General features: G+C 54.9%; 1 protein-coding gene across 1 annotated transcript in view; it reads left to right on the plus strand.

The window, feature by feature from the left end:
- FER1L5 (fer-1 like family member 5) overlaps positions 1-13,891 on the plus strand; it is a 76,969-nt gene that overhangs the window by 28,684 nt on the left and 34,394 nt on the right. Inside the window, 12 exon segments of the mRNA XM_065398364.1 lie at positions 2,503-2,680; positions 4,276-4,400; positions 5,397-5,497; positions 7,212-7,401; positions 8,153-8,308; positions 8,450-8,578; positions 8,949-9,112; positions 9,896-10,010; positions 10,468-10,570; positions 11,205-11,368; positions 11,780-11,956; positions 12,713-12,878. Coding sequence (XP_065254436.1) covers positions 2,503-2,680; positions 4,276-4,400; positions 5,397-5,497; positions 7,212-7,401; positions 8,153-8,308; positions 8,450-8,578; positions 8,949-9,112; positions 9,896-10,010; positions 10,468-10,570; positions 11,205-11,368; positions 11,780-11,956; positions 12,713-12,878 — 1,768 coding nt within the window.

A 13,891-nucleotide genomic window follows, 5' to 3' on the forward strand; every position in this document is an offset into this window, starting at 1 on the left:
GTTGCTTCCAGCTGCAGTGCAGGACCTGGTCTTATTGTGTGCAGGCCATAGGTCTTCCCAGTTGTGGATTTTTGGAGTGATGGGAATGGTTGGGGTTGGTGGTTTCTAGTTCTACTTCTCTAGCAAGTCCAGTTTGCATTTTCTCTCTCTCTCTCCTTCCTCCCACTCTCCTTCCTTCTTCTCCATGGCCAGTTTCTTTAGTAGCAATATTCTCTGGTGCTCCCTCTCCTTTTCTGCAACCTGCAGCCTAAAAAGCTCCAACTTCGCAATCACTTCACTGCTTTCACTCATGTTCCTGCTTTTCTGTCGCTACTTCCCTTTCCCGAAATAAGCAAACAGAAAATAACAAACTGGTAGCCTCCTCCTGACTCTCCTTAGCCACCACACTTAAAGCCTCACTTCAAATCTTTACACCAGTGTATGAAGTGTAAATCTTGCTCAGTACAACAAGCTGTGTATTTCACGCTGCTCGCTGCGCCTCTGTAGCGGGCTCCCCGGGGTGCAGCCTGGGACTGTGGGACCTCTGTGCCCCCTGAACTCTCCCCAGCCTGGGGGGTCTCTCACAGTGCCTGGCTAGTGACCAGCAGCAAACCCCTCCAGGCGCTGTGATCACTCAGCACAACCACATGTGGAGACCCCACACCCAGCTGGATTGCATGAATGCTCCAAGAGCCACTCATGAATCACCCAGAGAAAGGCACCAGAGCCAAATTCCCTCAGCTCCCAGCACTGTACCCCAGGAATATACCGTCACCACTTCATCAATGGAAAGTGGACAGACACCAGCCTTTGGCAAACCTGAGCAGATTTGCCACACACTTCATACAAACTCACTGGTAAAGATAAACATTTAAACAAATGTCTTGACTATAACAGGTAGATGGTAAGTGATATTAAGTGATAGGCAAAAAGTCAGAGTTAGTTACCAAAAGAAATAAAATCTAAGCCAGCAGTCTAATCTCTCAACCCTATTAGACTGGGCAGCACCTAGACCAGGGGTCGGCAACCTTTCAGAAGTGGTGTGCCGAGTATTCATTTATTCACTCTAATTTCGTGTGCCAGTAATACATTTTAACGTTTTTAGAAGGTCTCTTTCTATAGGTCTATAATATATAACTAAACTATTGTTGTATGAAAAGTAAATAAGGTTTCTAAAATGTTTAAGAAGCTTCATTTAAAATTAAATTAAAATGCAGAGCCCCCCTGGACCGGTGGCCAGGACCTGGGCAGTGTGAGTGCCACTGAAAATCAGCTCGCGTGCCGCCTTTGGCACGCGTGCCATAGGTTGCCTACCCCTGACCTAGACTAAGCAGTTTTTCTCACCCCACTGGATGTTGCAGTCCTTAACATACAGGTTTGTTCCTTAAACCTGGGCCAGTCTCCCCTGTTGGAGTCTTCAGTCTTCTTCTCAGTGTCTTGGTTGCTTGCAGCGTAGGTGGGGGCAGGAGAAGGTCCAGTATGTGTCCACTCTGCCTGTTTTATACCTTCAGTCCATGTGTTTGAGGAGCACAAGTCCAGGCATATCTGGGGGCATTGCTGAGTCACCCAGCAAGGTTGCAGACATGCCAAACCCATGAAAAAAACGCAGAAATTGGGCTTGTTTTTGGCTTAATTGGCTTGTGAGATGCTTGTTGGCTAGTTTTGGGCTTGTAGCTTGTTGCTCGTTGTAGCTTGTTGCTTCCTTTGTTTTATTAGCTCCCGGCAAAGGGGGGGGGGGCAAGCAGGGGCAAGTCGGGGAGAGAGTCAGGGGTGCAGAGCAGGCCCACTACAGTCCCAGACTGCACGCCGGGGGGATCTAGTCACATGGAGTGTTGGGGTTCTTAGGGATTGGCTTGTTTGGAAATGGGATTCGCTTGTTGTGAATGTCGAGGTGCTAATTTACCGGGCGAAAGTTGGCAACTGTGCAAGGTTGAGCAGTTCCCCTGGTGTGGTCACATGCAGGTGAGTCATCGCATTGTAGCTCCCTTGCTGGACAATGGCTGGTGATGGGCTGTTTCACACCCCGCCCGGGTGTTGGTTCTTTCCTTGCTGTTGCCTTTGGGGAGCGAATATCTGGCTGATTCCCCCACTTACAGCATGCTTCAGTGACCATCATACTACACAATTCTCACAACTTCATATGCATCAATGACACACATGTATGGCTAGAGAAATGACTTTCAGCAGATCATAACCTTTCCCTGATACCTTACAAGGCCTGCTTTATATGTGAGATCACGATTAGGTGAAAATGAGGACTATGGGGGTTCCAGGATGCTCCCCCAAGCTATAAAAGTCACAGTATGATCACATCTCCTGCTGGTGACTGGCCCACACAGAGGATAAAAGCCTGCTACTGCCATCAGCTAGGGCTGTCACTCCTTTAGCTCAAACAGCAGAGGCTGGTGCTTTGCTGCAGCAGGTCTCAGGTTGGGTCCTTGCTGATGACCTGCCGGGACAGGTGATAGTGACCAAGACACCATCCCCGTCCTAACCCTGCCTGTTGGGTCTTTCCTTTGCCAGCGATACTTGTCGCGGCGCAAGTACGGCCTGTGTGCCATCTTCTATTCAGCCACCATGCTGCCCGCTATCAAGGAGCTGATCCAGTTTGAGGTCAGCATCGGGAACTATGGCAACAAGTTTGACGTGACCTGCAAGCCCTGTGCCTCAACCACCCAGTACAGCCAAGCTGTGTTTGACGGTAGGAGCAAGGCAAGGCCAGGGGAGAGGAGACAGGCTGGCCAGGAGGCGCACGATGGGGTGGAAGGGGTGGGAAAGCAGGGAGGAAGTCAGGAGACGGAAGAGCTCTGTAGAGATGGAGGGACGTGAAGAGCCAGATTCCGAGAGAGCCGAATTTCCATTCTGCAGGAAATCCTGACATTACGATGGTTGTTCCTCTTCCAAGTCAGAATGAAAACAAACAAAAATCCAAATTTTCCTGTGAAGTGAAATTTTCCAGAAAATGTCCTTGGGGTCAGTCGAAGCGTTCCAGTTTGATCAAATGGAAACGTTCCCTTCCGATTTCGACTGCTTTAATTGTATATTACAAAAATATCCATTTTGAAACCAAAAGTTCTGCTCCCAAAAGTTCAGAGTGTTCTGGTTTGAGCTTCTTGAAACACTTCTTGTCAATTTTTTTCCTAAACGAAATTATGTCAAAATCACCCCATTCTCACAGAAAGGTTCAGTTTTGACAAGTAGTTTGAGCATTGGCCTGCTAAACCCAGGGTTGTGAGTTCAATCCTTGAGGGGGCCATTTAGGGAACTGGGGTAAAAATCTGTCTGGGGATCAGTCCTGCTTTGAGCAGGGGGTTGGACTAGATGACCTCCTGAGGTCCCTTCCAACCCTGATATTCTATGACTCTATGACAAAGTGGCAGTTTCCGATAGAAAAACGTTTATTGGAAAATGTTTGACCAGTTTTCTTCCTGGGGGGCATATCGCCATGAGCCCCTTCTGTCTGGGCAGGGGCCGGTCCCAGTCTCTGGACACACACCAGTCCGTTGTGAGGAGATCCATTGCATCCCACGTGTTGCTAACCCCCTGGGTCTGAGTGGTGACTGGTCAGTGTCCCTGCTCTGGGTCCGTCGGGCATAGTCCCAGGTGCAGACCCTGTGTCTGACATCCCCCTTGGCAGTGGGAACCCACAGTCCAGCCAGACCCTGACACCAGTGCCCCAGCCCCACCCCGCACCCACACTCCCCAATTGCTCTTTTGGCTTGGAGAAGCACTCCTTTTTCAAGCACTTGCAGCCCCTCTGGGACCGGGAATGAAGTGGAGATGCTACCGCTCTCCGCCATCCCAGACTGCGGGATTCCTGCCCCCTGCCCCAGCCAGGTTTCTGTGTAGAGAGTTACTAGGCGAGAGCCATTTAGTGGTGATAGCTCCTGATGGCCTTATCATGCCTTTCCCAACAGAGCTTCCTCGGGGCTTGTCTGTTCTTAAGGCAGGCTGTGAATTGACAGTGCAGGGGCTATGTGCAGACAAGCCCTCTCTCCCTGTCCGGTTCCTGCGATCTAATGCCCAGTGATGGTCACAGTTACGAAGAGTGTTCATAAAACCAGGTGGAATTCGGAACTGGACACAGACTTACTCCTCAAGCTGCCATGGGGCCCTCACAGAGTGACCCGCGTCAGGCCCTACAAACCCAGGGCCAGCAGCAGGGGAGAGAAGCTCCATAGAGTGCACACTGCTGATATTAACCCACCCAGCCTACCCCACCCGTCAGCTCCCTAAGGAACATGCCTGAGCTCCCCTGAGCCAAGTGGTTCACCCCGCTTCCTTCCTGCTCTCCAGGAAACCATTATCACTATCTGCCGTGGTACGACACCAAGCCAATGGTGGCCATCACCTCTTTCTGGGAGGACGCTAGCTACTACATGGACACCCTGAACATCCTGCACTCCACACGGGACAGGCTGGTGAGTGCAGGTCCTGGCTGTGCAGGGAGCCGGGCAAATCACCGAGAACAGGCTGGTAAGCTAGGCATGAATCTGGGCTGAGGGACAGCAGCAGACAGGGGCTGTGCACGCAGAGGGGCATCCCATCACAGAGCCCGCAGGGGACAGCTCCGACGCGAGCACATCTGGAATGCTGTGGGCAGCTCAACGCCAGAGAGGTATTGGCAGACTGGAGAGAGCTCAGAGAGGAGCAACTAAAACTGTCAAGGGGCTGAGGGGTGAGCCTGCAGGGGATGACTCAACTGATTACCTGGCCCTCGCTTGGCTAAGTGGTGACTACGGGAAGGAATATAACAGTCTGCAAGTGTGGTAAGGGTAAAATGCCAGGAAGGAGAAGGGCTGGTTGGGGCACAAGGAGGGGCAGTGAGGAGTGAGAGGTGGAGTTAAACAGCAGGATGTATTAGACTGTAGAATCGTCTGTCTCCCAAGGAAAGGGATGGAAGCAGGGGGGCTGGGAGCCAGTGAACCAAACTGTCTGTGATGGAAACCACTTCAAGCCAGGGGTGCAGGCTGCAGCAGCGCCCCCTCGCCCCCCAAGTTCCAGCACCTATGGATGGAAGACACTAAAAACAGACTAGACCAAACCCTGGCATGTGCACGGTAGAGAACAATCCGGCATTGGCAGCAGACGGTCTGGATGGGCACTAATGGGCCTTTTCTACCTGTAATGACTATTATAACTTCATTGTAGCTCCTGCACCAGCCACACCCAAACCCCTCGGACACAGGCTCTTCCTGTGGCTCATCTCGAAGCGCCTCCCCTTCACAGCTTGAGATGCACCAAATACTGGCTCTGTCCTGAGGGAGGAATGTGGGCCCCGACCCTTAAAGTCAATGGAAAGACCCCCTGTTGACTTGACTGGAAGCTGAGTCAGTTGCACTGTAGCTCTGTGCCCTGGCCCACCGGTGGGAGGATGAGCCGCAGATAAAGTCTGACTTGATTTCCTTCTCCATCAGACATTGAATCTGGATGCTCTGAGATCCGTCCGAACCGCCGAGGATCCATCTTTGGGTGACGTCTGGAAGAAGCTGCTGAAAGAGCTGCTGGAGGACTGCAAGTGAGCCAGGACGCTAAGCGTTGGTCTCCCTGGGTACGTCTACACTGTAATGAGACCCCCACGGCTGACTCAGGCTCGCAGGGCTCAGGCTGAGGGGCTGTTCAGTTGCAGTGTAGACATTCGGGATCGGGCTGGAGCCCAGGCTCTAGGACCCTGCGAGATGGGACGGGTCCCAGAGCTTAGGCTGCAGCCTGAGCCGACCCTCTATACTGCAGTTAAACAGCCCTGCAAGCCTGAGCCCGCGAGCCCAAGTCAGCTGGCAAAGGCCAGTCGCCGGCGTTTAATCACAGCGTAGACGTACCCTGTGGGCAGCTCAGGAGTGTGACCTGCACAGCTTTCCTCTCTGGGGATGAATAATAAAGCAATAAATTGCTTTGCACTCCTGCAGCTCTGCAGGATCTCACAGGGCCTTACCGATGGTCACAGGACTGTGAGTCAGGACTCCTGGGTTCCATTCCCCACTCTGCCACTGGCTCTGGGTGACCTTGCCCCCAGCAGGGGCCAGCCTTACACCCGACCTCAGAGCCAGATCTCCAAGTGTGCAGCACCCTACGTGCCCCCAATGTGCTGAGCACCTTTGAAAACCTGAAGGAGTCCGGTGGCACCTGAAAGATTCTTTAAGGTGCCACTGGACTCCATGTTGTTTTTGTGGATACAGACTAACATGGCGACCCCCTGATACTTGAAAACCTGGGCCTTCATCTCGCTGTGATTTAGATTCTCACTGTGTCGAATGGGAATTATACCTCGTGTAATTAACCCTAAAGGACCAGACTCAGATCTCAGTTACCCAAGTAGCAACGTTGACCTCAGTGGAGTCACTCCAGATTTTCACCAGTGTGACTGAGATCACAATCTGTGAGCACCTGGCCTTGAGATCCTCACGGGAAAGATGCTATAGAAGGGCAAAGTATTTGGCATTTCTTACCAAAGGGGCTGCCGGACTGTACAAAAAGGCTATATTGTAGAATACTGCATGTGTCCCCCTGTCTCCAGAGGTTGGCTACTCTGGACTTTTGATTGCCAGACTATGTTGCCAGCTTTCTCAATGCCTTTCTCCCAGGCTGGATCTCCAGTGTCTGTCCATGTCCTCACCAGCTATTGGCTTCCTAGCCTAGCATGGAGGTTACAGAGCAGGCTGTGCCCTCATGACATGGCTTCATCTCCAGAAGGGGATTTTCCAGCTGGGAGGAGTTAGGAGAAACAGGAGGCTGGCGAGCTAACAGGGTTACATCTTAGCTAAGCAGTGTCTGGGGCGTGGGGAACATGATCATAGTCTGCAAAAGTCTGAGGGATGCGAACCCCAAGGAGAAAGGGGGATTGTTTAGGGTGGGAAATGCAGGGTAATTAGGAGCGATGGGATGGACTTGAGAAATGGAAACCGAAGGCTGACTCTCAGGGAAAGCTTCCTGCCAGTGAGATCTATGAGGATGTGGGACCGGGGTGGGATCTCCATCGCTTGGGACATGTAAAACTGGACTGGACAAAGCACTGGCAAAAGTGCTGCAGGGAGAAATCCTGCTTGGCCAGGAGAGGGACTGGCCATGGCTTTTCCAGTTCTGACCTACATGATGCCATGGGTCAGTTCCACATTTCTCATCTCTCCACCCATGAGCCAAGGGGCAGGTCAGTTCTCAGACCCCCCTTCTCTCTGCCCTGGGTAGCTGGTGGCAGTGAGGGAGCTCTGACCTCTCCCTGTTGATGCTCCTTGCAGCAGGCCGCTGCCCAGTTTGGAAGGTCGGGTGACAGCCACAGGCCTGGATCAGCAGCTGAGGGACCTGCGTGGTCGGCTCCTCCACCAAGTAGCCAGGTCTGCAGAAAGGCTGAGCGCTGGGACGAACCCAAAGACCCTGATCCTCAAGGTAGAGGACTGGCTGCAGAGGATCAACTCCATCACTCCTGAGGTAGGCCAAGGCCTTGCACCCCTTCCCCAGACACCATCCCCAAGCTGCCTTGCCCGCCAGCATCTCCTCGAGTCAGGGCTGGCTCTAGCTTTTTTGCCGCCCTAAGCGGCGAAGCAAAAAAAAAAAAAGATAAAGCCGATCGGCGGCACTTCGGCGGCAGCTCAATCGCGCCACTTCATTCTTCTGCGGCAATTCGGTGGCGGGTCCTTCGCTCACTCCCTCTCTTCCTCTTCGGCGGCACTTCAGCGGCAGCTCAAAGAGGAAGAGAGGGACTAAGGGAAGTGCCACCGAAGACCCGGACGTGCCGCCCCTTTCCAATTGGCCGCCCCAAACACCTGCTTCCTTTGCTGGTGCCTGGAGCCAGCCCTGCTGCTAGCGTCATCTCCTCTAGTGTCCGGACTGAGCACCTTTCAGACCAGTCCTGGAGGAGAATGGAGACATGCTCAGCCAGGGGGCCCTCACTCTCCAGTCTCTGACCTCGCTGTTCATTCCCTGGGTCACCAGGAGCTAGGAGTGATGCTGAGTCAGTGCTGCCTAGCTCGGGAGGGGCTCTTTGGTCACCCTGGGGGCTGCGCCTGCAGATAGGCCTAGCAGGGGGGCCAGGCTGGCATGAGGGGGGAGCCTAAGGGGCTGAGTTGGCACAGCCCCTGCCATGGGAAGGAGAGCAGCCCAGGAGGTATCTCGCCCTGTGCTTGCTCCTGCAATAGCATCTGTGAAATCTCTTCTCTCTCCTGATGTGCGGCCACCGCAGCCCCAAGCCAGCATGCCCGACGTGGTGATCTGGATGCTGTGCAAGGAGAAGCGGGTGGCCTATGCCCGCGTGAAGGCTCACACCATCATGTTCTCCAAGGCCGGTCCCTGCGCCTGCGGCAAGCTGTGCGGGAAAACCCACACCCTCTTCCTGAAGGTAGGAGATGTGCCAGGATCTCTTGCTTGCCTCGGGCTGTGGGGAGCCGGAGAGCCAAGCAAGGGCGGAGCGGGCTCTGCCCACACATGGTGGCTCCTTTTGGAGCGGGTGCAGCACGGCCCCTTTGCCTTTCTCCTGCAGAGCCCCCAGCGAGATGGGAAGGACACCATCCATGGCCAGCTGCGCATGCGAATGTGGCTGAGTCTGGTGTCCGACAGCCAGGAGTTCATGAGGCACTGCGAGGGGAAGATCGGGGTCTATGCAGAGACGGTGAGCAGGAGGAGGGCAGCTTTGGGGCGAGAGGCCTCTGGTTACTGGGGCAGGGATAATCTGCCGGGGCTTCCATGTGGGGCGGGAGGTTTGCTGGACAAGGACGGTGCTGGCGCAGACAGGGAATGCTGCGTACACTGGGCACACCCCCAGCAGGCCAATCGATTGTGACCCCAAAGCCCAGCCCGTCAGAGCTCACGCACCTCGCACGCCCCTTCCACAGCAGCTCCGCTCAGCCCCTCTGCCACCCCGCACTGGCTGGAGCTGCTCAGCGCTCACCCCACCCCCGGAGCCCGCCCTGTGTCCACGGAATTGCACCTGCTCTGACCCGCTTCCGTCTGTGTCTGTCGCTCCCCTGTGCCCTGCTCAGTATGAGAACCAGGTGAAGATCTTTGGGAAGTGGGGGCCCAAAGGGCTGATGCAGCACCCCAGCTTCTCAGACATAACCGGGAAGATTGGTGTCCCGAGGGACAAGTTCCAGGTGCCCAAGGGCTGGCACTGGGATGGCGACTGGGCGGTGGAGCCACAGAGGAGGTGAGTCGTGTGACATGCTGTCCTGCTGAGACAGGGGCTGTCTCCTGCCGATGAGAACCAGGCCAGGAAGAAGCCCAAAAACCATTATGAGGGGGAGGAGTTTCAGGGGCTCTGAGAGAGATCTCCCATGTGTATAGTACTGTACCGTGAGGGGTGCTATGAGGTGAGGTTACACCTTTCTCTGACCAAAGGAGGAAACAGCACTAGATGGCTTTGGGAAACATGCTGGTATGCAGCAGATAATTAACCTGTGACACTGGCTAGCACAGGCTCCTGTTGAGGGAAGGTGGTTAAAGGGTTAAATGTGCCTCCCACTGAGTTCCCCACATCAGTGTTTGAGTAGGATGGGAAGAGCTGAGCTAGTGAAGGGTCTGGAGAGCTGAGTGCACAACTAAACTGTGGAACTCACTGCTGCAGGATATTATTGAAGCAAATAGATGAGTTTCCAGGAGAGATTAGACATGTCCCAGTCAGGATCATGTCTGCAGTCACGCTAGCGAGGACTATTGCCCCAGGGATTTCAGACCTTGTATCAGGCCTCAAGGTGTGAGAGGATCTCCAGCTGGGGTCAGGAGGAACATCCTCCCTCACTGGAGGAGGGTTCCAGAGGGAGGTGCCGGGTACTGGACTAGAGGGACCTCTAGGCACTCAGCTCCCTGAGGTTTGATGGGAGAGAACAGGAGATGACAGGAGGATCCACGCAGAGCTTTTCCAGCCAACCCTTTGGAAAAGCCATGAAATGAGACTCCTGCGTTCCTGACTCTGCCCTGGCCTCCCATGCAGGCTGCTGCTGGATACTGAGACCAACCACAGTGAGGTGCTGGAGGAGGTGTACGAGAACGAGAGCCGGCAGCCAGGGGAAGAGTGGGCCCCTGCCCCTTCTCCCAACACCGATGCGGTGAGGAGAGGACGGAGCCCTGGGTGCGGGCAGCACTGGCTGGTGGGAGGTGTCATCTTGGAAGTTGTTTTTCATTCATCTGTGCCATTAAACCAGAACCTCTCCAGCCCCTGTCTGGAATATATACCAGCTCCAGCCTGCAGCCTGAGCCTGGCTTTCCTGCCCGCCCTGGTTTGCGTCCCCCTCTTCCCAGGGATGCCCAGAGGCTTTGGTCTCCGTGGTGCTGACACTTTCCCTGGGCCCTGGTCTCTGAGGACATGATTTGCAAAGGGGCTCAGCTCCCAGCAGCTCCCATTGTGACACTCAGGGCTGGATGCATCAAAGGGCTCACCCCTCAATGGGCTGGGCTCTCCAGAGAAGCTGGCCCCGACCGTGGCTGCTGGACCCTTCTAAAAGCTCCGGGGCACCTCCAGCAAACATGCTCAGCTCCACATTTCCCCCGTTGTCTCGGTTCCAGGGCGGAGCCGCCATCTCCCCAAAGGAAGGGATCGTGTGCCCTAAGGGCTGGCACTTCGAGGAAGGCTGGAGGGTGGAGGTGAACCGAGCTGTGGATGAGTCTGGTAAGTGGTTTCCAGGGGAATCGGTGTGGCCGCTGAGGCTGTGATGTGGAGCGATCAGAGAGCCAGGACCAAGCTGCTGCCCACCCTGACTTGTGGGGCTCAGTGCTGACTGTGTTCCCCTGAGCACGTCCTGAAGGGTCTGTGGGACAATCTCTGCGAGGGCCATTCAGCAGCCCAGAGTAATGTGTTTAGCGGGTTCCCAGCAGACAAGTGTGCCTCAAGGATCACCCCTCCCCCCCCCCCCCCCCCCGGCACAAGCTGCCCATCTTGCTGGCAGCCTCAGCAGACAGGCCATGGACACTGAGCTCCCCCATCGCCCTTGGAGGAGGCTGCTCCAGACCTGGGCTGGTGGGCACATGGGGGGCGTGAGGGGAGTTTCCTAGGCTGTCCCTGCTGTCGGACAGAGAGGGCTGGTGCATGAACACCTGTACTGGGTGCAGCTTCTCCCTGCCAGCCTCAGTCACAGGATCAGCACCTTGTCCAGCCCAGGCGGTTGGGGAGTGAGCCCAGGCAGCAGGAGAGGCCAGGCAGGAGGTTGCCTGGTTTCATGAGGGAGGATCTGATCGCCAGGATGTGAGCACGCCTGCCTGGGGCCTCCTCCCAGGTCCTGATGGCAGCACGGCTCCTCTCTCAGGCTGGGAGTACGGCATTGGCATCCCCCCCACCGGAACACCCCAGTCCTGGAATGCAACAGAGAAGACGTACCACACGCACCGGCGTCGGCGCTGGCTGCGGAGACGCTGTCGGGACCTGAACGCTCAGAGCCAGGAGCAGGAAATCGCCTCCTTTCTCCAGCTGGTAAGTGGTGGGAGTGGCCGAGGTCAGGGGCTGTGCTCATGGTGCCTGTGGGGCTGGCTCGGAAGGGGCTGCTCCCAGCACCCTAGGGGTGAGAGAGCGTCAGACGCACACCGCACTGCGAGGACAAACCCTCAGCTGGTGTAAGGCAGCCTGACTCCTCTGCAAATCACCGGGGCTCCACCAAAGTCAACTGAGCTGTTTGGAGACGCCCCACCAGGTTCACGGATTGTACCTGAGCCTCTGGAGTCTGCAGAACGGAGCTGGAGAGCTCCAAAGTGTCTCGGGGTGAAAGCTGGTGGCCGGGGAGGGGAATTGCTTCGGGGGGATCTTACGGAGGGTCAGGATTGAATCTGAGCTGGATCCTTGCGGTGCAGCTCTTCCCCCTTTCTCAGGCCTGTCCCATTTTTGCAGCACTCTACAGGGAAGCCGGCGGAAGAGGACACCTGGGAATACGCCTCCTTTTTTGGCTGGAAGTTCCACCTGCAGCCCCGGCCGCATGACGCTTACCGGCGGCGCTGCTGGCGCAGGAAGCTCGTGCCCGTGCAGCCCACCAGGGTGGCTCCCATTTTCCTCTTGGAGGGCTCCCTGGTAAGAGGCCAGGCAGCAAAGGGGCATCGCCTTTGGCTGTTCATTTGGCCGCTGTTCTAAGCAAGTTCCTGTCCCTGGCTGGCCAAACGCTAGAATGGCTGGAACCCCTCCCCCCCATCGCCTGGCCAGACCCACGCAGACCCATGCACTGGGCATGACGGGAACTGGGAGGCTCATAGGCAGCAGCCTTGCAGAGTGAGCCAACAGGAGGCTTCCCCAAGGCAGGCAGATCTCAGCTGGAAACCCCCTGGCCGCGGCTGATCCAGTAGGAGCTGTGCATGCAGCCTTATGCCCACGGGTGGTCCCAGGCTAGAGAGGGAGGGGTGCAGCCCCTGGCCCATTGTCTCCAGTTGGAGCCTCTCTTCTTTCCTCTCCCAGAAAGCACCTACCCAGCCACTAGCACAAACCCCTGGCCCAAAGCAGGGTCCCCATAGGCCAGAGAGGGCTGATTGACACAGAAGGGTCAGCTTGCCCTGAGGTAGCTCACGGCCCCAAGGCAGGCTGCTCCTGAGCCCCAGGGAGACGCAGCCATAGAGAGGGATGATGGGGGTGGTTACAGCAGAGGGGGGAGGAAGTGGTGTTTGTGTTAGTGAGGATGTATAGCCGGGGCGGGGGCTATAGACTCCAGTGGAGTTGGAAACAAGAAGCAGGATCTGCAGCCGGAAGGGGGTGCTGAGGGCATCCTGGCAGTGAGAGCTCCACCCAGAGATCCTGCAGCTGAGGGTGCCCAGGGGCTGAGGGCTGCTCTCTGCTTAGGGTGTGGAGTTTGAAGATCAAGAGAAGGAGGAAGGAGAGGAGGAGGAGAAAGAGAAACAGAAGGAGCGAGAGAAAAAGATCCTGGAGGAGGGAGAGAGAGAGAAGAGGTCCCCAGCCCAGAACATCCTGCAGCTGAACACTCCTCTGATCACCTGTGTCTTCCAGCGTGAGTCACTGGAATGGAGGGGTGTGATGATGCGGTTCTGGCGGAACCCAACTGAGAGTGCCAACTCAGGAAAAATTGCTCAAACAGGGCAATTACAGCCCAAGGCTGGGGTTCTTCCACCTCTAAGGCAAACCAAACCAGCCAGACTAAGAGGACTTCGGTCTCACCCCACTGGCTAACCGCAAGTCTCACAAGCAATTTTCTTAGACACTCCAGTTTCCCAGTATCACCACCGGTACCACTCGTTATGGGGACAAATGGTTATGAAAACCAATACCCCAGTAAAAGAAAAAAGGTTCTCCTGATCCCAAAGGACCAAGCCCCAGACCCAGGTCAATATACAAATCAGATCTTACCCACAAATCACGCTGTTGCCAATCCTTTAGAATCTAAAATCTAAAGGTTTATTGATAAAAGAAAAAGATATAGATGAGAGTTAGAATTGGTTAAATGGAATCAATTACATACAGTAATGGCAAAGTTCTTGGTTCAGGCTTGCAGCAGAGATAGAATAAACTGCAGGTTCAAATCAAGTCTCTGGAATACATCCCCAGCTGGGATGGGTCCTCAGTCCTTTGTTCAAAGTTTCAGCTTGTAGCAAAGTCCTTCCAGAGGTAAGAAGCAGGATTGAAGACAAAATGGAGATGAGGCATCAGCCTTATGTAGTCTTTTCCAGGTGTAAGAACACCTCTTTGTTCTCACTGTGGAAAATTACAGCAAAATGGAGCCTGGAGTCACATGGGCCAGTCCCTGCATACTTTGCTGAGTCTGAAGGCATATTGGCCTTCTCTCAATGGGTCCATTGTATAGCTGATGGTCCTTAATGGGCCATCAAGCAGGCTAGGCAGAGCTAATCCCAGCTTGTCTGGGATGTCACCCAGAAGCATAGCATAAGTTTGCCATACAGACAGTATAGAGCCAATATTCATAACTTCAACTACAAAACTGATACACACATATAGACAGCATAATCATAACCAGTAAACCATAACCTTGTCTTAGACACCCCATTT

The sequence above is a fragment of the Emys orbicularis genome, chromosome 2 (assembly GCF_028017835.1).
Source record: "Emys orbicularis isolate rEmyOrb1 chromosome 2, rEmyOrb1.hap1, whole genome shotgun sequence".
NCBI lineage: Eukaryota > Metazoa > Chordata > Testudines > Emydidae > Emys > Emys orbicularis.